Here is a 21,014-nt window from a genome sequence, read left to right on the forward strand (position 1 = left end):
TCCACATCCAGGGCCAGCTTGACATTCATCAGCTCCAATAGCCAGGCCAGGTCATCTTTGGCCTTCTGTAGGGCAGTCTGCAAGTCATGGAGTGTGGCATTGGCATCCTTGAGGGCCATCTCCCCATGCTCCTCAGCTTCTACAATGGCCGCCTGAAGATGTGCATTCTAGGCCAAGAGGAGGTAGAAGATCAATTAACCTAGTGACTAGGAAACAAATACCTGGTTGTCCCTGAGAAGAGATTGCTTTCCTCGGTCCAACATTCCTCCTTCCCCTGCCTTTGAAATCCCTATGGATTCCTGAAAACAAGTTAGTTTTGCAATCAGTTAATTCATTCGTGGCCCATTGAAATCAACTCACGACTCATGGAGAAATAGAAAACTGATTTGCTTTCCTAGACCGGCAAACTTAGTAGTGGTCTGATCAGTCACTGATTTTTTTTTTTTTTTTTCCGCAAAACTGTTAAAAACCCCCTTGCTTAATCACTTCATTCCAAATATAAAGAAGCCATCTAGGTTATGTGAAGAATATTATAAATAGCTCCACAGAAGAGAGATCCTGCTGAAAGCTTAGTGTTTAAGGACAACACTGCAGCTGTAAGATTTGCTAGGCAAATCAAAATGGGCAACCATTTCTCCTTAGGGAGCATTACAAGAAGTCCAGCCCCCAGGAGGAACATCTGGGAGAAGAAAGGCCCCCAGAGACTGTGGATCTACATGAGACACCAGGAGAACATGTGGCAAAGGAGCCCAGCCAGTGCTTCCCTTTTTCCCCAGAGCTCCGAAAATCTCCAGAATCATACCTTTGAGCCTTGACCCACCTGCTACTTGATGTTCTCAATTTCTGCCTGCAGCCTCTGGATCTTCCTGTTGAGCTCCATGATCTTGGTGCCCATGGTCATCCCTGTGCCTGCCAGCCATGTTCTGCAGCTCCCCAAGCTGACAGAGGAGAAACCAATAATGCAGACTTACAATATGTTGGCACTCTTAATGACTGTAATAGGACTTAAAACTAAAGTTTAGGAATGTGGTGGGGGTTCCCACCTTGGTCTGGTACAGGGCCTCAGCCTCAGCCTTGCTCCTCTGAGCAATCTCCTCATGCTGGGTGCGAACCTCAGCAGTGAAGCTGTCCAGGTCCAGTTTACAGTTGTTGTCCATGGAAGGAATCCCAGCAGCTCAGGAGGCTGAGGCAAGAAGATTGTGAGTTCAAAGCCAACCTCAGCAACTTATTGAGGCCCTAAGCAACTTGATGAGACCCTGTTTCTAAATAAAATACAAAAAAGGACTGAGGACGTGGCTCAGTGATTAAGCATCCCTGGGTTCAATCCCCAGTTCCAAAAGAAAGAGAGGAAAACTCACATTTACTAGCGTGTGTGTGATTTTGGTTATGTAGTACCAAAAACCCAGTCTCTGAAATAGAATGGGTATTTTAATAAATTCATCTTATGGTTTACTGGTTTAATTAAGCTATAGTTCACTGTGGCTATTAATATCCCCCAGGGTGCAGGCTGAAATTTTGATTAATGCTATACATAAAGCACACATTATTAGTTCACATTACTAATCAGCTCATTAGTCAGAGTGGGGTTTGAAATTGTCCTCCCCACCAGCGATGTACTCAGAGTAGCTTCCTTAATCAAAATGTTTTTTCCAAAAATGTAAGGAAAAATTTAATCCCCACCCACAGCTTAGGGAGAAGCAGGAAGCCTGGATCTGATCCTCCCACTGGCCTACCTTCTTAAGCCCCACAAACTCGTTCTCTGCCGTAGTGTGTTTGTTGATTTCATCTTCATACCTGGAAGAAGGAGGCACACATTTCAACAGTTATGTTTCACAAGTGAAGAAAAGAAATAAAAGTCTCACACACTCATGCAGCATCTCCTCCTCCAGAAATAGGACCTGCTTCATGCACATGCAATCTGTGCAGTTACACGAGACCCAGCGCTCAGAAGCTCCTCACACAGGTTTTAATGTCCTGCTGGCACCATCTTGAAATTCTTACTCATTTTTTTTTAATTGTAGATGTACACAATACCTTTGTTTTATTTATCTATTTATTTTATGTGGCGCTGAGGATCAAACCCAGTGCCTCACAAGTGCAAGGCGAGCACTCTACCACTGATCCACAACTCCAGCCCCTTAATCATTTTTTAACAAGGATCCTGCACTATCACTTTGCACTGAGCCCTGAAACTCACATTGCCTGTCCTGCCCAAAGACCTCTCAGAGCTCAAGGTGATGCCTCGCCTTCTCCAAGTTCACAGAGAAGCTGAGGTGTGGACAGTCAGGGTTGGGGAAGACATCGAGGAGCCCAGCTGCTTGCCAGGGTTTGTTGATCAACTTCACAAAGTCACAGTGTGTACATAGGGACCAAAATGATGTTTGCTCCACACCAGGTGTTTCTGCCTCTGTTTGCTGTTTCTGTTTTCCTAAATTACTGTAGCTTCTTATACGAATTTGGGATAAGAATGAATCCCTGTCTTCTGAATGCTCCAGGGCCATGGGTCCTGCCTGTTAAGGACTAAAATCATCCATCATGAGGATGGGGGTCATGAAGACTGAAGAACAGGATCCAGCGGGGTGCCATGTAATTCCAGTGGCTCGGGAAGCTGAGGCAGGAGGATCATGAGTTCAAAGCCAGCCTCAGCAATTTAACGAGGTCCTAAGCAACTCAGTGAGACCCTGTTTCTAAATAAAATACAAAAAAGGGTGTGGGATGTGGCTCAGTAGTAAAGTACCCCTGAGTTCAATCCCTTGCACAAAACATTTAAAAAATTTTTTAAAGAACAGGAACCATTCTAGGGGCAAAGAAGTTTCTGAGCAATGTGGACCTAAATTCCCTCTGGATCCCTAGATCCCAGCATGGAACCTGCCAAAAACGAGTGGCCACTAAATTGTGTGGCATAGTTGGAATGACGCCTCCCCAGAGCAGCTGGACTCATCCCTGTGGGTCCTGACCCTTGGGCATGTCTGGAGCTCTCTCCCTTGAGAGGCCCAGTTGACCTCTCACAAACCTCAGAGGGTGTAAACTACAACTTAGAATGTACAGGAGGGAACTGACAGACCCTGCGACTGACAGAAGCAGGGGATTGGACAGGACACAGTGAAGGAGTGCTTTACAAAAGTCAGCCTATGCAGAATTCCCAGGAGCAAGGGAGCACCCAGACCCCTGGGCCTGCCCCACACCTACTGATTCAGAATATGGAGAACTGGGACACAAGAACGCACATTTTTGACAAGCTTCTGAGATGATTCCTATGTACAGTAAAGTGTACTATAGTGTCCTAACGGGCCCTAAATTCTGGGAAGACTTTTTTGTCCATCTGAGCTGGTGTAGAAGGGGACCTGCTGGAGATTCTAGAGACTGAAAACCATGTAATAATTAGCTTTATAGGAGTGTCGGTCCCCACCCTGTCACCCGTTTTGCTTGTTCATACTTCACTTGATATATCCATCCAAGAACATTGACTGAAGGTGCAGTCAGGAACAGGTGAAATCCCAAATTAGGAGCTCACCTCCCTGCTGAGCCCAAGAAGGAGCAACTCCCCCACTGGGACCCTTACTTCTTTTCAAAGTCTTCCACCAGACCCTGCATGTTCTTCAGCTCTCCCTCCAGGCTTCCATTCCCCAGAATTGAATCCAACTGCTTGTGCAGGAAACTGCTGGAGGATTCAAAGAAAGGTGCCAGGTCGTGGGGGCCCAAGCTGGAGCCTGTGATCTGCTCTGGAGCAATCCCCACTTGGTCTCCAGGACCTTGTTTTGCTGTTCCAGGAACCTCACCTGCATCAGAGGAGGAAGGCAAGGAGCCCCTTGAGTTGAGAAATGGAGGGCCTGGAAATGTGACTCAGGGGTAGAACGCTTGCCTGGTATGCGTGAGGCCCTGGGTTCAATCTCCAGGAACACCAAAAGAATGGACTCAGTTTTGTTTGTTTGGTTTTTGGTGCTGGGGATTTAACCCAGGGTCCTTTACCACTGAGCCACATTGCCAGCCCTTTTGATTTTTTATTTTGAGACAGGGTCTCACTAAGCTGCTTAGGACCTCACTAAATTGCTGAGGCTGGCCTCAAATTTGCAATCCTCTGTCTCAGCCTCCTGAGTGGACCCAGTTCTTAAATCCACCATTGCCTCTGTGCTTGGGAATTTGGGAAGGATGAGGATTAGAAAAGGGAGAACTTGAAGTTGTTGAGCACTTACGCTATACCTGCTGTTTTCACGTGTCTCATTTAATCCTCACAACCGCCTGTAAATGAGATGTTATAATCCCTATTCTGTGGAGAAGGAAACTGAAGCTCAAAGAGCTTATGTTGCCAAAAACAACATGGATACTTCGAGCCAAACCCAGAACTGCCCTGGGTCTATTGGGATCCTTCAAAACACAGCTAAAGGTCAGCGTGGATAAACTTATTTTAATTGTCTTATGGATGAAGTCAGAGGCTGGGGACAGCAGAGACTGGCCTTTATATTCCAGGCCATTTGGCTTGGCAGAAGGAGAAGCAAGCACTTAGCTGAGAGTCGTCCTGAGTTTGGTTTGCCTCACAGGAAACAAGTTACTTCTTGGTTCCCGGCACACCTCCAATACAATCTTCTGGACCAAAAAGGCTTTGCTTTCTTAGCTTAATCACCCAGACTTGCCTCAGTTGACAAAAGATGGAGATCTCTGTCCACCCTTCCTATGATTTCCTCAAGGGTCTTATGGAACCCAAGCAGTACCAAATCCAGCAGGATTAATTGGCCTTTGCCCCCAGGGGTTAGGGGCTACATGGGTGAGGAACAAGGAGTAAGGGACTCCTCCAGGTGGGCCGAGTCCCTCTGTGTGATGCCAGAGTGCCCGTGAGCTCTGGTAGTGGCTGAGCTGTTTCTCTTGTTGGGCATTATCTTCTGATGGCATGTCACCTATGCCCCTACGCCAACTCTTCAGAGAGCCTTGAGTGGGACGGACGGTAAGAGGCACACTGACCCCACGGGCTCTGCTCTGACACTACTCAACCAAGGGTATCCATCTAAGCAGGCCTGAAGTTGGAGCTGAAAACTGCTTCTTACAAGGAAAAAACCAAAGCAGAGCCATCATGTCTGGCCCCTGGGGAATGGGAGGCTTATGGCATGGAGCAAACTAGTGTGAAGCTTAGGAAGAGGAGGGGATGTGTACCAGGAAGACCAAGCCCCGAGTGTGACTTTTATATCTGGAAGCAAGAAGGTATAGAAGGTGAGAATGCTTCAACTGAATGGTAGAATCAGCCCAAGGACCCCCATTTGTCTTTGAGTGACAGCATGTGTCGCATTGAGGTGCCAGTTCAGATCTGGAGGGTATGCTCTCCTCCCGACTCCACCTCCTGGTCTGGGTCAGGAACCCTTTCTGTTCTCCCAACACACTCTGTGCTGTTCCCTTCATGGCCCTGTTCACTGGTCAGTGCCTCTACGCCCTGAAGTCCTCAAGGCAAGGGACTGAATCCCACCCATTCTCACTGTCCAGCTGCTACCTTAGAGCAAGCCCACCACTAACATGTCAACTGATGACGATTGTTGGCTAAGTATGGAAATATCTAGGCCCAGCTATAGTGCTGGTGCCCACCTATAATCCCCATGACCCAGGAGGCTGAAGCAGGAGGACTGCCAAGTTCAAGGTCAGCCTGGGCAATTGAGGCAGGAGGATCACAAGTTTAAAGCCAGCCTCAGCAACTTAGCAAGACTCTAAACAACTGAGCAAGACTCTGTCTAAAAATTAAAAAATAAAAAAGGCTGGGGATGGATGAAACTTAGAGGTAAAAAGCACTCCTGGGCTCAATCCCCAGCACCTCCCCACCAAGACAAGAAAAAAAGAAAGAAAAGAAAATCTAGGCCCAGATCCTGGCCCAGTCTCATGAATGGAAGCCTGCAAATAAAGAGCTTGTGGGGAGAGGTCCATATTTTTAAACAAGCCCTCTGGGTAATCCTCAGGATCAAAGAAGTTAGGAAGCCCTTGTCTAACACTGCGTATTCCCTCTGGGCCATGGGGTGGGAGATGGAGGACCCTTGACGGAAAACCAGCACACAGATAAGTTACTGCTCTGACTTCTGGGAGCTCAGCTGTCCCGCATCCCCAAGCCATGCCCTCCACACCCAGCCACACTGCACATGGCAAGAGCAAACACTCTGCTTGCGACCACATGTGAGATTTCACACAGCATGACAAGAGCAGGAGGGAACGACTCTAGACTCCCCACAAAACAGGTGACTGGTCTATCTTCAGAACTGCAGTCAAGTCAGTAGCTAGCTTCGGTCCCTCTGTGATAGAACAAACCAGGCCAGGCAGAGGATTGGTCTAAAAACTGTGAAGGACTGGAGTGGAGGGATTTCAAGTGCTTGGCAGTTTTTTCTCGGCTCTCTGTTCTGCAGCTTGCCTGTGACCAGTCCGCCTGGTTGGACCCATCACTCACCAGCTCTTTGACCTTGGACAAGTTATATAACCTTCATGTGTCCAGTTTCACCAACTATAAAATGGGGCTAAAAATAACAGGTACTTCAGGATTGTGGTGAACAAACATTAAACAAGTTAAAGAAATACAAATATAAAATGCTAGTCTAGAACTTGACATAGTAAACACTGTAGGATTAGCTACTGTGAGTACTGTCTGGGGACATGGCAGGAATAAGTTATGCTGGGCCCTGGCTGCTCTCAAGATGGCTTTGTAACCCTGAGGACAATAGGAGAGGAAGCTGAGTGTGAGTGAAGGGTAAGAAAGGCAACTGGAATAGAAGAGAGAGCTGCACTAGGTGGGAGTCAGGTTGGGTAACCTTGGCCATGACTTAGCACATTAAGCCTGTGTTCCAATCCATCGAACCCTTTCTATCTCACTGGTTTGTCGTGAACCTTGCAGCGTGCAATGTAAACGAAAGTCCTTTGAAACATTTTTTAATGCCACTTAAAGGTATGTTACCTGTGGTCTAACAGGAAGCCTGCCATGGAATTTAGAAGACCTGGGTTCAAATCCCACATCCTCCTCTCACCACACAATGACCTTAGACAAGGTACTTGACTTCTCTCTCTCCTTATTTGTAAAAAGAGGCATCTACCTACTGGCAGGATTGTTCTATAAGGTAAACATAGAGCATCCAGCAATAAATGTCGGGATTTTTTAAATCAACATTATCATCCACAGACAATGCACTAAGAGGATTCTGTGCCAGGTTTTTCTTAGAAACATTGACTCCCACCCATTAATTAGGATGTCAGTCCTTCCGGGTGAGGTCTTTACTCATATTCTTTGGAATTCCTTTCAAAGCAGATCAAATGCCCTTGCTGAGAAGAAAACTGAGCCAGGCTCACCTAAAGCTCCAAGTGAGAGTTCCCCAAGTGACCATCACTGTCTCCAATTCCCTCCCCACCCCTGGGCTCCAGTGCCAAGGCAGCCACTGGCAGCCTCTTAAATGTGGCTCATTGCTACTACCCTGGCATGTACTGGAAGAATGATGGAGAGAGGTGGTGGGCACACCACAAAAGCATGCATCTGGGTTCAGTTCCCCTCATTCATGTCACCTTAGCCTGTCAAAGCAACACCTTACCTAGCACATTGGGATTATTTTCTCGGCAGTTGAATAAAGCTATCCTTGGCAATATTGTCTTTATTCACTGTGGGATCTAGCAGGGGAGAGGGTCTCAATTTTAACACTACATCTTTTTATCTTAAGCCCTCATAGCACTTGGGGAAGCACTAGTCCAGCTACCATCCCAGGGTGAAGGAGAGCAGCACGTCAACCAGCCAGGGGGTTAGAGCAGAAGGTAAGGAAACCTACCTCTTCCTTGCAGAGAAGGACTTGGTGGAAGTGAGACCACAGGAAGCTGAGAGCAGCCTGAGGCCTGGGCTTAGAAAAGCAGGAAGAAGGGCCCTGGGCTGCTCTAAAACATGCAGGTTCTCTAAGGACCAGCTCCCCTGTCCATGTGTATTTCTCATGTATCTTTCTGGGTCTTTCCAGAAGCCATGCCAGATTTTTCTGGAACTCAAACAACTACATCTTCTCCTTCTCCTCCCTTACCACTTGAAGGAGTGGAAAACATGGAGATCTTGGAGGCAGACAGGTCTGCATTCAAGTCCCCTCCTTGCCATTCTCCAGCTGCATGGTATCGGGCAAGTGTCTTACCTTCTGGACCTAAATTTTCCATTCAGCAAATTGGAGTTAGCATAACTTCCTCCAGTAGGACTTCAGTGGGGGCTGTCAGAGTAATGTTAGAAAACCCTTACCAATCCTGGGATACAGCTCAGTGGTACAGCACTTGCCTAGCATGCATCAGACCCTGGGTTCAATCCTGAGCACTACAAAAAAGAAAAAAGAAAAAGAAAAAGAAAGCTCCTACACAGGGCAGGTGTTCAGCACATGGCCACCCTGATGATGAAAATGTCAATGTACAAAGCCTTCTCAGAAAGTGTTGTTTAGAGCCAAAAGGAGGAAGGAGTTCTGAGGGGTAGCCCAGGCTAGGTCAGCATTGAAGTCTGTGATAATTTTTGCAATAAGTTGCAAGGAACCGTGGTGTTTGTACTGGGGCAATGTGCTTTCTTGCCTAGCCAAGTCAGTTTCCTGGTGCAGGGGCTCATAAGTAATGCAATCCAGCAAGCAACAAATGAATATTTGTTGAGTACTATGTACTTCAGAGAAATGTGAGGATTATACTTTAGTGAAAATAAATCTCCCATTTCAAATCCTTACTCCTTTCACCTATGAAAATAATGTAAAACTAACACTCCTTGAATGCCCGCCTTCAATACAGCACCGACTTAGGATGCTTACAGGTATCATTTTTAATTGCCATAAAAATTCTTCAAGGTCAGAATTTTCATTCATATTTTACAGAATAGGACATGAGGTTAATTAACTTGCCCAAGTCAATTAGCTCACTGAGTCAAGATTTTAATCAGATTACCCAACTCCAAAGCTTGGCATAAATTCATGGGTCCTTTTTATTACTGAGTGGATTTCAGCAAATCAAAAGATATCACCCCAGAGCAAGAAGTCCACTTTGACATTTAAAGAATCCACCCAAAGAATATGGTAATTAGATCTGCCTGGAAGCATCAAGTAGTGTAGGTGAAATGTTTTAAACCTATGACTGCCTCTCTGGCATCAAAGAGAAACACCTGTGGTAGTTAAGGCATCTCCTCACTGAATCTCTCTGACTTCTCCAGCTGGAGATGGAAAATTCTCTGGAGTTGAAAGTGGACCTGTCCACAGGGCCTCTTGCTGTGGAAACCTCTCCTGTGGACATAGGAACTTTAGGTTTGGTTGGTGGCTCCTCAGGACTTCAGAAAGCTGTTAGCACCACATGCAGGAGTTGCAGAACATACTGAAGAGTCAGACCCAGAGGCCAGGAAGATCTGGCCCCACGTGACAGCACAGCACAGTGATTATACTTGTGGGCTTTCAATGTGAGACCCAGATCTGCCACTTCCCATCTGGCATGTCACTCTGCCTCTCTAAGCCCCAGTGTCCTCAGCTAGAAAAATGAGGGTAATTGCTACCTCCCTCCCACGGCAGCTGTCAAGATTAAACGAGTTGACATGCAAGATGCCCAGTGCATGACTTAACCCCAGTAACAGAAGTTAGTTGTTTAATCCTGTTGTTTTTGTTAAATACGCCAGGCAGCAATTGCATCCAAGAGTCCACCCTCTCCTCTTTGACATCTCAGTAGCACACTGAGGTCCACAGGGCCTGCGATGTGCCAGTCATGTGCTGTCATGGTCATGGAGGAGCACAAAGAAGGGTAAGGAAACCTGTCCCTTTAACAACTTCCATTCTAGTGTGGAGAGCAGACACTGAGACTTGTCATTTTAATAGAATGTGGCACATGACAGAAAAATTTGAGAAAAGTCCTGTGGGAGCCCAGGCAGGCAACCAGCACCCTGCAGGGTCTCAGAGCTTTCAGGAGGCAGTGCCCAAGTGACTTCCAAGGATGCATAAGTGACCAAAGGTGGAGTGAGCATTCCTGGAAAAGGGGACCCAGTGACAAAGGTGCAGGTTTATACCAGAACTACAAGCCCCTCACAGGTCACTGCACAGGCTTGAAAATCCCCAAATTAGGCCACACTGTTTGCCTGGCTTGTTTCCTTGGCTTGGTCCAGAATAAAAGGGCATTTAAATCTTAAAACAAACTTTTCCCCAGGAGTGGTGACACATGTCTCCAATTCCAAGAATCTCCAGAGGTTAAGGTAGGAAGAGCTCACATTCAAGACCAGTATGGACAACTTAGCAAGACCATTTTCAACTTAAAATAAAAATGACTGGGGCTATACTCACTGGTAGAGCACCCCTGGGTTCAATTCCCAGTACCAAGAAAGAGAAGGAAGGAAGGAAGGAAGGAAGGAAGGAAGGAAGGAAGGAAGGAAGGAAGGAAGGAAGGAAGGAAGGAAGGAAGGAAAGAAAAAAAGAAAACTTCTCTCAAATCCAGAAGTGCCTCTATCAGCTCAGCTCTAGCTATGTCACTCCAGCTAGCAACCATCTCCCAGGGAGAGGGCAACAGCAAAACCCTCTTGCTTGGGTTTCCAGCAGTGGCACTGCTGATGTCTCCAGCTGGTATTTCTTTGTTGACCCGCACACTGTAGGATGTTCAGTATCATTCAGGTCTCTACCCTCTAGATGCCAGCAGCACCCCTCCTATTGTGACAACCAAAAATGTCACCAGATATTGCCAGATGTTCCCTGGGTGCAGAATCATCTCCACTGAGAACCACAGCTTTATGACCACCTAGAGCCATCATTTCCTGCCCCTTGTTCTCAAGGGGTTTATGGAGCTATCAACATTCACTCGTATCACCACGGATTCCCAGGGTATCAGGTGAACCTCCATCAGTGGTTTCCTAGGAGACCTGCCTTATCTCCAGCCTTCCGATGGGCTGGAAGGGTTGGCAGTGATTAGCTTGCTTTCAGGCACCAGAGATGTGTATTGTGTACTTTGTCTGCCAAAAAGTCTTCTGAGGAATGTAGACAAAAAAAAAGACAAAACTTGTGAAACTCTGGCCTTTGTCAGCAGAGAGAATGCATTTGGGCTAAAGTGCTGAGAAGGCGGAGAGAAAAGGCGGCCCAAGTCCCAGAAGATGAGATTTCTGATGATTGGCTGACGAAATTCCCACCCCGCTCTAGGCAAAGCAGTAGAGATTTACCTCCAAATTGCCCAAAAGCTTACATGCAAACCTTCATTGCCAGCTGTTAGGTTTGGATTACCTACAGGCAGGTGTTGAACTACTTCCATATTCCGCTGGAAAACAATCCCAGGTTCTTCACCCAGGCTTTTGTGAATCACTGCGATACCTGCTCTGGCCTGCAGCCAGTATCCCAGAAGATAGAAGGAAATAGCCTGAAATCAGCAAATACTCCTTCGTCAGTGTCAAGGAGCATGTGAACCAGTGAGTGACAACTTCTTAGAACAGGAAAGTGCTCTTTTGAGCATTCCTTCCAGTGGGGAGGAAGAGGAAGTCAGCAGCTGGAGAAGGGTCAGGGATAGAAATTGGTCCTCGGTGACATCACATGATGATATGCCACTCCACGCACAGGGAAGAGGGTGAGGAGCAAAGCAGAGAACAGAAGAGATTCTTCACCACGGAAAGTAGCCCCAAATCCCAGGCAGGGGCCCTGGCATCAGTAGGCAGTACCCAACAATCACTGTTCTCCCTGTGGTAAAAAACCCGCTTTGGAGAACAGGAAAAGGATGGACAGATGACACAGCACCCACCAATCCCTACTCAAAGAATGAAAATTCTAGTCAAGTACAAGAAAGCAAACGCCAGCCCAGCAAGGGAAGAGCACTCGGAAAGTTAACACGGAATTGTACAAAGAACCCGTGTAAGTGATGAGCTGAAGGGAAGAAAAGGGGTGCTCGGAATCAGATCAAGTTCCCTGGAAGGTGTTTGCAGGCTGGACTAGAAATGCTCAGGGATGGGCTCAGGGCTGGGCTCAGAAAATCAGTCAAACATGGAGTTAACAACTCCTTTAGTCTCAGGTCCTGGTGCCAAGGTCACCTGCCCTGGCCATTCCTCTGGGACAATGACACCTCTAAGAAAGAGTCCTCTCCACCACCCATTCCTCCTGAACCAGGGTCTCCTTTAAGAAGCTGTGCGGATCCCCACCTCTAAAGGACTTCCTAGGTGGTGGGTCTCCTGCAAACCCCACAGGATGAACAAGGCCAGTGGGCATAGGTTGGAGTCCAGGAAGAAGCAGTAGAAGACCAAGGCCATTGTCTGAATGTGAGATTTGTGGCAAGTTGATATTGTCCCAAGGAAGCCCAGACTGCTCTGGGCTTTCCTTGGAGCCATTTTAGAACCCCATTTTCTTTTTAAGTGTAGGCATTCTGGAAAACTTGGACCAGACTCTATTATCTGGTGGACAGTCCTCCTCTTCCTGACTAAATACCAGATTTTCTTGGATCTCAGCCTGGGTCCTCTTTTCCTTCCTCTCTCTGGAAGAACTCGTCAGTTCCCATGGCTTTAAAAACTACACTCACCATCCAGAGGTATATGCTGTCTAGATGTGAGTCTCCAGCCCTTCTGAACCACTCTCACCACTAGCTGAACTCTGGGCATCTTATCCAGCTGTCTCATGGGCAGCTCCAACCTGCTAAAGCAGAGTTCCGAAGGTCCTCCTCACACCCATCCGTCCTCCCAGCCTCACCTGGGTAAGTGGCACCGTCCACTCAACTGCTCACACCAGGCGACATGGTTGAATCTTCCCTTCCCCCTACCTGCCCACCGCTGCCAGTCAATCCGCTGACAGTCCTGACATTTCCTCAAGACAGCTCCTAGTTTCTTTTCTCAATACACTTATCACAACCTCAAATTATTTTTCTTATTTATGTCTTTTCCTTTTCATTGTCATACTCCCTAACTAAAATGAGAGTGAAGCAACATCTGACTTTTGCTCACCAGTTAATCTCCAGCAGGTAACCCAGGACTGGTCAAGGAATAAGAGATTAGTAAGTATAAACATGTAGGCCTCTTCCCTTTTGCAGCCATCGCTGAAGCGGCCTCTGCTAAAATGAAGTTCAATCCTCTTGAGACTTCTGACCGAAGCAAGAACCGCAAAAGGCATTTCAATGCCTTCACACATTCGCAGGAAGAGTATGTCCTCCCCTCTTTCCAAAGAGCTGAGACTGAAGTACAATGTTCGATCTATGCCCGTCCGAAAGGATGACGAAGTTCAGGTTGTGCAAGGACACTATAAATATCAGCAGATTGGCAAAGTGGTCCAGGTTTACAGGAAGAAATGTGTCATCTATACTGAATGGATGCAGCGGGAAAAGGCTAATGGCACAACTGTCATGTGGGCATTCACCCCAGCACGGTGGTTATCACCAGGCTAAAACTGGACAAAGACCACAAAAAGATCCTGAAACAGAGGGCCAAGTCTCGCCGAGTAGGAAAGGAAAAGGGCAAATATAAAGAAGAAACAATTGAGAAGATGCAGGAATAAAGTTACCATATTTACAACTTGCATTAAAAACTGCTAAAATGAAAAAAAAAAAAAAGAGTTTAGTGAGTACAGGTGAAATAGAGAAGGAAGGAATCCATTAGCAATGACTTTGTCCAGTAAGGCAGCTGACCCACTGGCCTGGCCCTTTCCCACAGGGCCATCCCTGGATTGGGTCAGGGACTAGTTCTCACCACCTTGGTCTCCTGCCTGAAAAGGCACATCAGCTACCAACTCCCACCTTCAAAAGGACTTCCCAGGTCATCGAAGTGGAACTGGAAGCTGTATTTCTACACCGAATCTCTTTAGCCCCCAGCTTTTTGTTTACCTTGCATTTCCCTTGTCTCAAATAAATTCAGCTTTGGCATAGGAAGGACATACTGCTCCCCTGGCCTGTCTGGATGAACGTTCCAACTACAGCCTATGTGCTTTCTGGGAGCCCATGCAGCAGGCCATGGGAGGAAGGCAGCCTCAGAGCTGGGGACATGGAGGAGCCTAGACTCAGGATACTCGAGTCCATTCATAGCTCAGGGCCTCACATGCTATAAGACCCTTAGTGAACCCCCTACCTCTTCATCTGAAAGATGCAAATTGAGGCCTTGGACTCCTTGCTCCTGAGTCCCTTCTAGCAATGACCTTCTGGACAACCTTCCAATGGCCGGTTAACCCTCCACCAGGGCTTCCTGGTGCAGGGCCCAGCCAGAATAACAAAGCTTTCATGGCTCAGGCATGGGGTGTTTTCTGCAGGCTGTCAAGGGTTCTTTCCCAGGAAGTAGGTTCTCTGTGGAAAATGCTGAGTTAAAGAACCAGGTTTTTTTGCTACAGGATTGCTCAGAACCTCTGATTTGTGCTCCAAAGAGGAAAACTCTGATGGGCATGGGAACCTTAATTGCAGAGTGTTTCAATGTACTGGTGTTCTGGCTCAGACTTTGAGCCAGGCTACCGTTGAAGAATCCCACAGTGCTGGGGTTCTAGCAGCTGATACTATCCCAAGGCACCTTGATAGCAGAAATGTTTTCAGGATGTCGGGTAGAGTGGGGACCAATGCCAATCTATCCCCAAGGCCCTCCTTCCTCCAAATAAGAGGAGGTGGGAGGAAATAGGTGACCACATGGCCCAGCCTCCTAGCAGGAGACGTAAGTCCCCACAGCCCCTGCCCACAGTGCTCAAGGAATGAATGACAACAAACTGGTGCCCATTCCAGTCCCATTCAGTGGATTGGGGGGACAAACTGTCTTGTTCCCAAGCAGGAGTTCCCCAGCTGCTCTGCTGACCACAGAGTACACATGGGAGAGTGAAAGGTAGAGAGTCCAGGGAGGTGACCAGAGGGGCAGGTCCAGGAGGGAGAAGGATGTGAAAAGGATGCACAGAGGCCTGGTGTGAGACACAATGCACTTTATTGGGGACAGAACGGATGAGCAGAAGGTGCTGCGTGTTATATACATCAGAACCATGGTGACCCTCCCAACCAGAGAGGGAACACCAAGGGCAGCAGAAGGTGGCAGCTGAGGCCACAGCTGGATAATCACAGGCACAGGCGGGAGCCAGAGAGGAGAGCTTTACATCCTTGTGACTGGACTTGGCCAGGGATGTGAAGGGAAGAGCGAGAGTGCCCGCCTTCCAGCCCCAAGGAGCTGCTTCTTGGTGGCAGGGGCAAGGTGCTAGGGGGTCACTGACATTGGGAGGGAAAGAAAAACACAAGTGGGGAGCGAGGCACCAGGCTTGCTGCCATAAGATGAACGCTCTATCTGGCATAGCGCTGGGAGGATTGGGAGGTTTGGGAGGACTTGACGCTGCCACCGCGGGCACTGCCTGAGCTGAAGCCTCCGCCACTGACGCCAATGCGACCTCCGGAGCTGGAGCCAAAGCCACTGCCACCGCTGAAACTGCTGCCACCTCCGAATCCACTGCCGCCACCAAGTCCACTGCCACCGCCGAGTCCACTGCCACCGCCAAATCCACTGCCACCGCCGAGGCCACTGCCGCCTCCCAGGCCGAAGCCACCGCCTGCACCACCTCCTACACCAAGGCCACCGCCATAACCGCCTCCATAACCACCTGCTGAGGCTGACGTTGTGCTGCTGCTGTTGACCACAGCTGTGGGGGAGGACAGGACAGCAGTTGGAGGCCCAGCACCCACAGCACTGCATTATAATTAGCTAATGAGCCAACAGGCTCAGGGATATCAGGGGTGATCCGTGCAGCCAGATCACTGTGAGCCGTTCTGATGTCACCAGTTACGCTCTCCAGTAATGTTATGTCATTATGAATTATCCAAAGGTCCCTTCTACACAGGGTCAACCTCGATGACCCCCGTGGGTCCAGTGTCTGAATTTCTCCCCCAATAATGGGCTTCTTATTGGATACTTCCCATTGACCACCCAGACCAATTAAAAGTACCAAAAACCCAGAACAATTTCAAAAGCCAATCCAATCCACGAGCCCCTCCGTTCCCAGAATACTCCTCCAACTTCTATAGGAGTATTTTCTTAATTGGCCACTACTTTCCTGGGTTAGTACAGATATTTGAGAATCAACTCTGATTGTCAGGGTTCCTTCAGCTACTTACAGATGCTGACAGCACTCGGGTACTCTCCAGACATCCTGTTTAAATAAGAAAGTAAGAGAAAGGCAGCTCCATCACTAAGCGAGCTCCAGCAAGTCCGTAGACCAAGGGGATGAATAGCAACTAGAACTGAACTCAGAAGCCTGGCAGGCTGGTAAGCCCTTCCATCCCTCTGTGGGCCATAACAAAGAGACCTGCGTACACTGCCTGCATACGCACTTTGGCTTCCTGTGGAGGGAGTGGGCTTTCTGCAAAGCCTAAGGAAGGAAAATGGCTTTCTGCAAAGCCTAAGGAAGTGGTGTGCCTCTCTCTTTCCAGCAGACTACCGTCTCCGTTTACTTGGTCACTTATGAGGCCCCTCAGCATGAGACTTGGGCCAGGGAGATGGGACTGAATGCTCACCTGCACTCCTCGCCCTCCAGCAGCTTGCGGTAGGTGGCGATCTCCACGTCCAGGGCCAGCTTGACGTTCATCAGCTCCTGGTAGTCACGCAGCAGCCGGGCCAGGTCATCCTTGGCCTGCTGTAATGCAGCCTGCAAGTCTTGGAGCTTGGCATTGGCATCCTTGAGGGCCATCTCCCCACGTTGCTCAGCTTCTGCGATGGACGTCTGCAGATTGGCATTCTGGGGAAGGGGAAGTTAAATGGGGTGAGCCCAACAAAAGGGTCCAAGGCCTTCTACCTCTTGGAATGGATTGCCCCATCTTAAAGTCAGGGAACATCACCCCTCCCCTACCACCTCCATTTTGTCTTCATCCACAGTCATTTCCCTACAAATTAACCAGTCGCCTAGACTAGTTTGCTCTTTGCACTCCCTGGAGGCGGATGCTGGCTAGAAAGACCTCCAGAAGTCCACTCCCAGTTAAGAGTCCAAACTCCTCACCCCCATCACTACTAGGTAGTCCAGGAGCCAGCATTCAGGGCCACCCCACCTGCTTCTTGACGTTCTCAATCTCTGCCCGCAGCCTCTGGATCATTCTGTTAAGCTCCATGATCTCGCTCTTGGTGCTCCTCAGATCATCTCCATGCCTGCCAGCTGTGCTCTGCAGCTCTCCCAACTAGCAAGCAAAAGGGAAGATTTTGCCTGAGATGCTTAGTAAACCTTTGTTAAAATGGCATTGAATTGTATTTCAGCAGGGACACCTCCAAGGGAAGAGGACAATTGGTTTGTTAAAATTTTTTCAGCCTGCAGTCCCTGAACAAACTAGAATCAATCCCACGTGGGGACAGTGCATATATCTCCTGCCAGGGGACAAGACTTCTGCAACCAGTCATTAAGGCGATGTATCCAGAGGATAGAACCAAGAAGCCCTCAGTGACCCTAGGAACTCACCACCCAAGAGTCCCACAGGCTGCAACTTCCCTGAGACCCTCAATGGATCCTCTAAGAGGTGCCTTGCACCCACCTTGGTCTGGTACAAAGCCTCAGCCTCAGCCTTGCTCCTCTGGGCAATGTCCTCATACTGGGCACGGACCTCAGCAATGATGCTGTCCAGGTCTAGGTTGCGGTTGTTGTCCATGGACAGGACCACAGAAGTGTCGCTGACATGGCTCTGCATCTGGGACAGCTCCTGCCAACACAAAATCAAACTATTAAACTTCAGGGTCTCTGCAACAAGCACACAGATCCCTGGAGAATCCTAATCAACAGTCCCACTCACTGACTCTTAATTTTAAAGATGCATCTAGCCCACCCTGTCCCAGCCACTCAGAGAACTCAATGTCTGCAGCCCATATTGCCAAACCCCTCCCAAGGGACCTCATCTCTAGGTTCATCCCTGATAGTTTTCCAAATATATACCAAAATGCCACAGTCCCAAATCTGAAAATATCTCCCTCTCCCTCTCTTAGTAGGAAACATTCTCACTGCATCATAAAGGGTCCTCAGGAAGTTGATCTCATCCATCAGGGCATCCACCTTGGCCTGAAGCTCCACCTTGTTCATGTAGGCAGCGTCCACATCCTGAGAGAGACAGGAGCTTAAAGGCCTTATCCCTCCAAAGAACAAGCTGCAAACTGCAGCAAGAGAGTCAGGGGGACCAGTGCTGGGAGTGGTCCTTGTCTAAGATGGGGCGCCAAAACAAAAGGGTGATTCCCATCTCAGAGTTCAAATCTATCAAAAACTAAAGGCCAGTAAACTGACTCTTTTAAGGATCTTCCTGACTAATATGCATGTGACTTCTGTTTATTGCACCAAAGGCCTGAGCGTGGAATCCCCCAACCCTGCTGGAAACCTGTAACTACAAGACCCAAGAACCTCACGCTTACCTTCTTCAGGGTCACAAATTCATTCTCAGCAGCTGTACGTTTATTGATTTCATCCTCATATCTGTGAAAGTAAGAAAAAATAGCTGAGTTTGGTTTTTAGGCAGTCAAAAAGACAACTGTTCTCTGAAACCCTGAAAGTTCATCTCTTCCACCCCTCTGTCTCTATTCTACTCTCTTAATGAACACATCCTCCTTACTACCTCCCTGATGGTTAGCAGGACCAGCCATTCCAATTTGCCCAGGCAAACTGTCCCCAGGAAACCCCTGGATCCCAAGAAAACCTTCAGAATGGATCTTCTCTAACCTGCCTCATGAGGAAGTGTTTGACTCTAATCTCCTCCCTCTTTCCACAAGTTCATTTGTAAAGGACTGCGCTTGGGGAAGGAAGATGGGTGGGAACCCAATGAGTCAAGCTGTCCACCATGAAGGAAAGAAGAGGGAAAGAGTTCGGGTGGCACCACAGCACAGCAGTTGGAAGAATGCAGACCGGGTGTGGCACTTTCCCACTCCCACCCCGTCACTCACTTCTTCTTGAAGTCCTCCACCAGATCCTGCATGTTCCTCAACTCCGAGTCCAGGCGGCCTCTCTCCCCAAGGATGCTGTCCAGGTAGTTCCTCAGGTAGTTGATGTGGTTCTCAAAAAGAGGCTCAAGGTTGTTGGTGCCTGTGATGGAATTGGTGCCCTGCTGCTGGAGCAGCTCCCACTTGGTCTCCAGGACCTTGTTCTGTTGCTCCAGGAACCGCACCTGCAGCACATTGGGGAAGCAACACCAGACAAAACGCACAGTGGAGGAGGAGTGGAGGCCCTCAGTTAGCTCAGGTAGGTCTGGGTGTCTGTATCTCCTGGTCTCCCAGCACAAAGGCCTAGAAAGCATGTGAAGATCTCCATCTCCTGCTATAGCTGCAGAGACTATGGTCAGATGGGTGATTGATCTGGGCACTAAGGATGTAGCATTACTTGCAAAGTTATCAAGAGAGGAGAGATATGCAGGGAAACTTGAAATATCCTTCCTTGATGCAGAATTGTAAAGATGCTGGGTGTTCCTGGGAACTTCAAGACTTTATTCCAGTTTCCCAAAATACAGTACTCTGCAAACATGCACATAAAGCCATAGCATCATTTCTAAGACTCCACTGACAATGCAGTTCTTCAAAGGCTATGAGTCACTGGAACCGACACTGATTGACATGTCATAGTCAGCACCTCTTTTGAACCTGGAGAGGAGACAGCCTCATGTGAGCTGTCCTGGTCTGAAGAAGGTCATGGAACACCTTCCTCTTCTGGACAAGGTTGAGTAGGGGCACAGAGGAAATCACCAACTTCTCACAGCCCCTTGGGACCAGGGTTCCACTTAAACCTTGTTAATCCCATCTCGGAGACATCTGTCTCTTTGCATGGCACAACACGTAGGGAAGAGGGCCTCATTAAAAGTCTCAGAGGACAACTCCTATTTGCCAAGTCCCCAGTTCAAGGTCAGACCCTTCCTTGCCAGTGGCCATGGCCCTTGCCTTAAGCTGCCAGCTCTGCCAGTCTAGGCCTAGGTTAAGGAAAAAGGCAGGAGACTTGAGCATAGGGTCAGACAAGCAAGATGTGGTAGGGTTTCAGTCCAAATAGGGGATCATTGTCTTCCCAACATCCCCTCCCCTTAACTGTGGGGGCAAATTCATCAACCTGAATATCTCCCCAGACCCCACAGTTCTGCCTAATTCCCTCCTGTCCAGCCTGGCCCATCCAGGACATATTTAAACACCAGTGACTCTAAACATCAAATTCAAAGTCCTTAGCAAAAGAATGAGAGTCCCATGATAGTTTTGTCACCTTGTCAATGAAGGAGGCAAACTTGTTGTTGAGAGTCTTGATCTGCTCCCGCTCCTGGGCCTTCACTTGCCCAATCTGGGGGTCAATCTCCACATTGAGGGGCTGCAGGAGGCTCTGGTTAACAGTTACTTCCTGGATTCCTCCAGGGAAGCCTCCAGGGCCAAAGCCACCAGGCCCGCCAAAGCCTCCAGGCCCACCAAATCCACCAAGACCACCAAAGCCACCAGCTCCCCCAAAACCACCAGCTCCCCCAAGCCCCCCTCCCATTCCTCTGCCACCACCAAAGCCACCCCCAAAGCCACCTCCATACCCACCCCCAAAGCCACCTCCATAACCACCTCCAAAGCCACTGGCACAACTGCTACGCCCTCCACCGAAGCCACTAGCCCTTGAGCCCCCAGCTGCCACACTGAGGGAGATACTCTTGTTGCCACCTAGGTTGTAGAGGCTGCGACTGCCAAAGCCACCTGCTGCACCCCGGAACCCACAGGCCCCACCACCAGCTGCCCTGGAGCGAGCCACACAGCTCATCCTGCTGCTGCCGGAGACCACAGCCGAGCGGCCAGAGAAGCCCTGGCTTCCACTGCTGAAGGATTTCTTGCTGGCTTGTCTGTTCATGGTGAGGAGCTTGGTGAACAGAAGAGTTTGAGAGGTAAGCAGGGACACTGAGTCAGAGGAGGGAGAGGGACTGGAGACCTGTGCAGAATAAATCCCTTTATATACATTTGAGGAGGTTGCTGGGCACCAATGAAGGAGGGATAATTAATCCCAAATATTCATGGGCTGGGTTTGCCCTAAGGCAATAAGTTTGTTCCAGGCTACCAAACACACCTTGAGAACAATCTGAAATGGTAAAAGTGCTAAGGTGGCAGGCTTACCTGGCAGGGGGCGGTACCTGGCGGTGCCCCGTGCTTGGGCATGGCCACCTCCTAGTTTGCT

At 48.7% G+C, this 21,014-nt stretch overlaps 1 protein-coding gene and 1 pseudogene across 2 annotated transcripts; one reads left to right on the top strand and one right to left on the bottom strand.

Moving 5' to 3' along the window:
• The first annotated feature begins 12,956 nt into the window (after positions 1 to 12,956).
• LOC306661785 (large ribosomal subunit protein uL24-like) lies at positions 12,957 to 13,461 on the top strand (annotated as a pseudogene). Its single transcript has one exon. The product of its transcript is annotated as a large ribosomal subunit protein uL24-like (transcript).
• A 1,348-nt stretch (positions 13,462 to 14,809) lies between these two features.
• On the bottom strand, positions 14,810 to 20,759 carry LOC306661720 (keratin, type II cytoskeletal 3-like). The gene is made up of 9 exons (XM_079140860.1): positions 20,076 to 20,759; positions 18,782 to 19,002; positions 18,257 to 18,317; positions 17,856 to 17,951; positions 17,395 to 17,559; positions 16,921 to 17,046; positions 16,393 to 16,613; positions 15,994 to 16,028; positions 14,810 to 15,521 (listed from the first exon to the last, which is right to left on the bottom strand). Exons 1-9 carry the CDS (start codon positions 20,691 to 20,693, stop codon positions 15,169 to 15,171), a joined length of 1,896 nt encoding a protein of 631 aa, XP_078996986.1. The 5' UTR covers positions 20,694 to 20,759; the 3' UTR covers positions 14,810 to 15,168.
• Between the last annotated feature and the right edge of the window lie 255 nt (positions 20,760 to 21,014).

Source organism: Sciurus vulgaris (genome assembly GCF_902686455.1).
Source record: "Sciurus vulgaris genome assembly, chromosome: 5".
Classification (NCBI taxonomy): domain Eukaryota; kingdom Metazoa; phylum Chordata; class Mammalia; order Rodentia; family Sciuridae; genus Sciurus; species Sciurus vulgaris.

Coding starts and splice junctions, on each gene's coding strand:
- LOC306661720 (XM_079140860.1), bottom strand. CDS start 20,693: ATGAACAGACAAGCCAGCAAGAAATCCTTCAGCAGTGGAAGCCAGGGC. Junction 17,952..18,256: donor AATTTGTGACCCTGAAGAAG/GTAAGCGTGAGG, acceptor TGTCTCTCTCAG/GATGTGGACGCTGCCTACAT. Junction 17,047..17,394: donor AGGCTTTGTACCAGACCAAG/GTGGGTGCAAGG, acceptor TTTGCTTGCTAG/TTGGGAGAGCTGCAGAGCAC.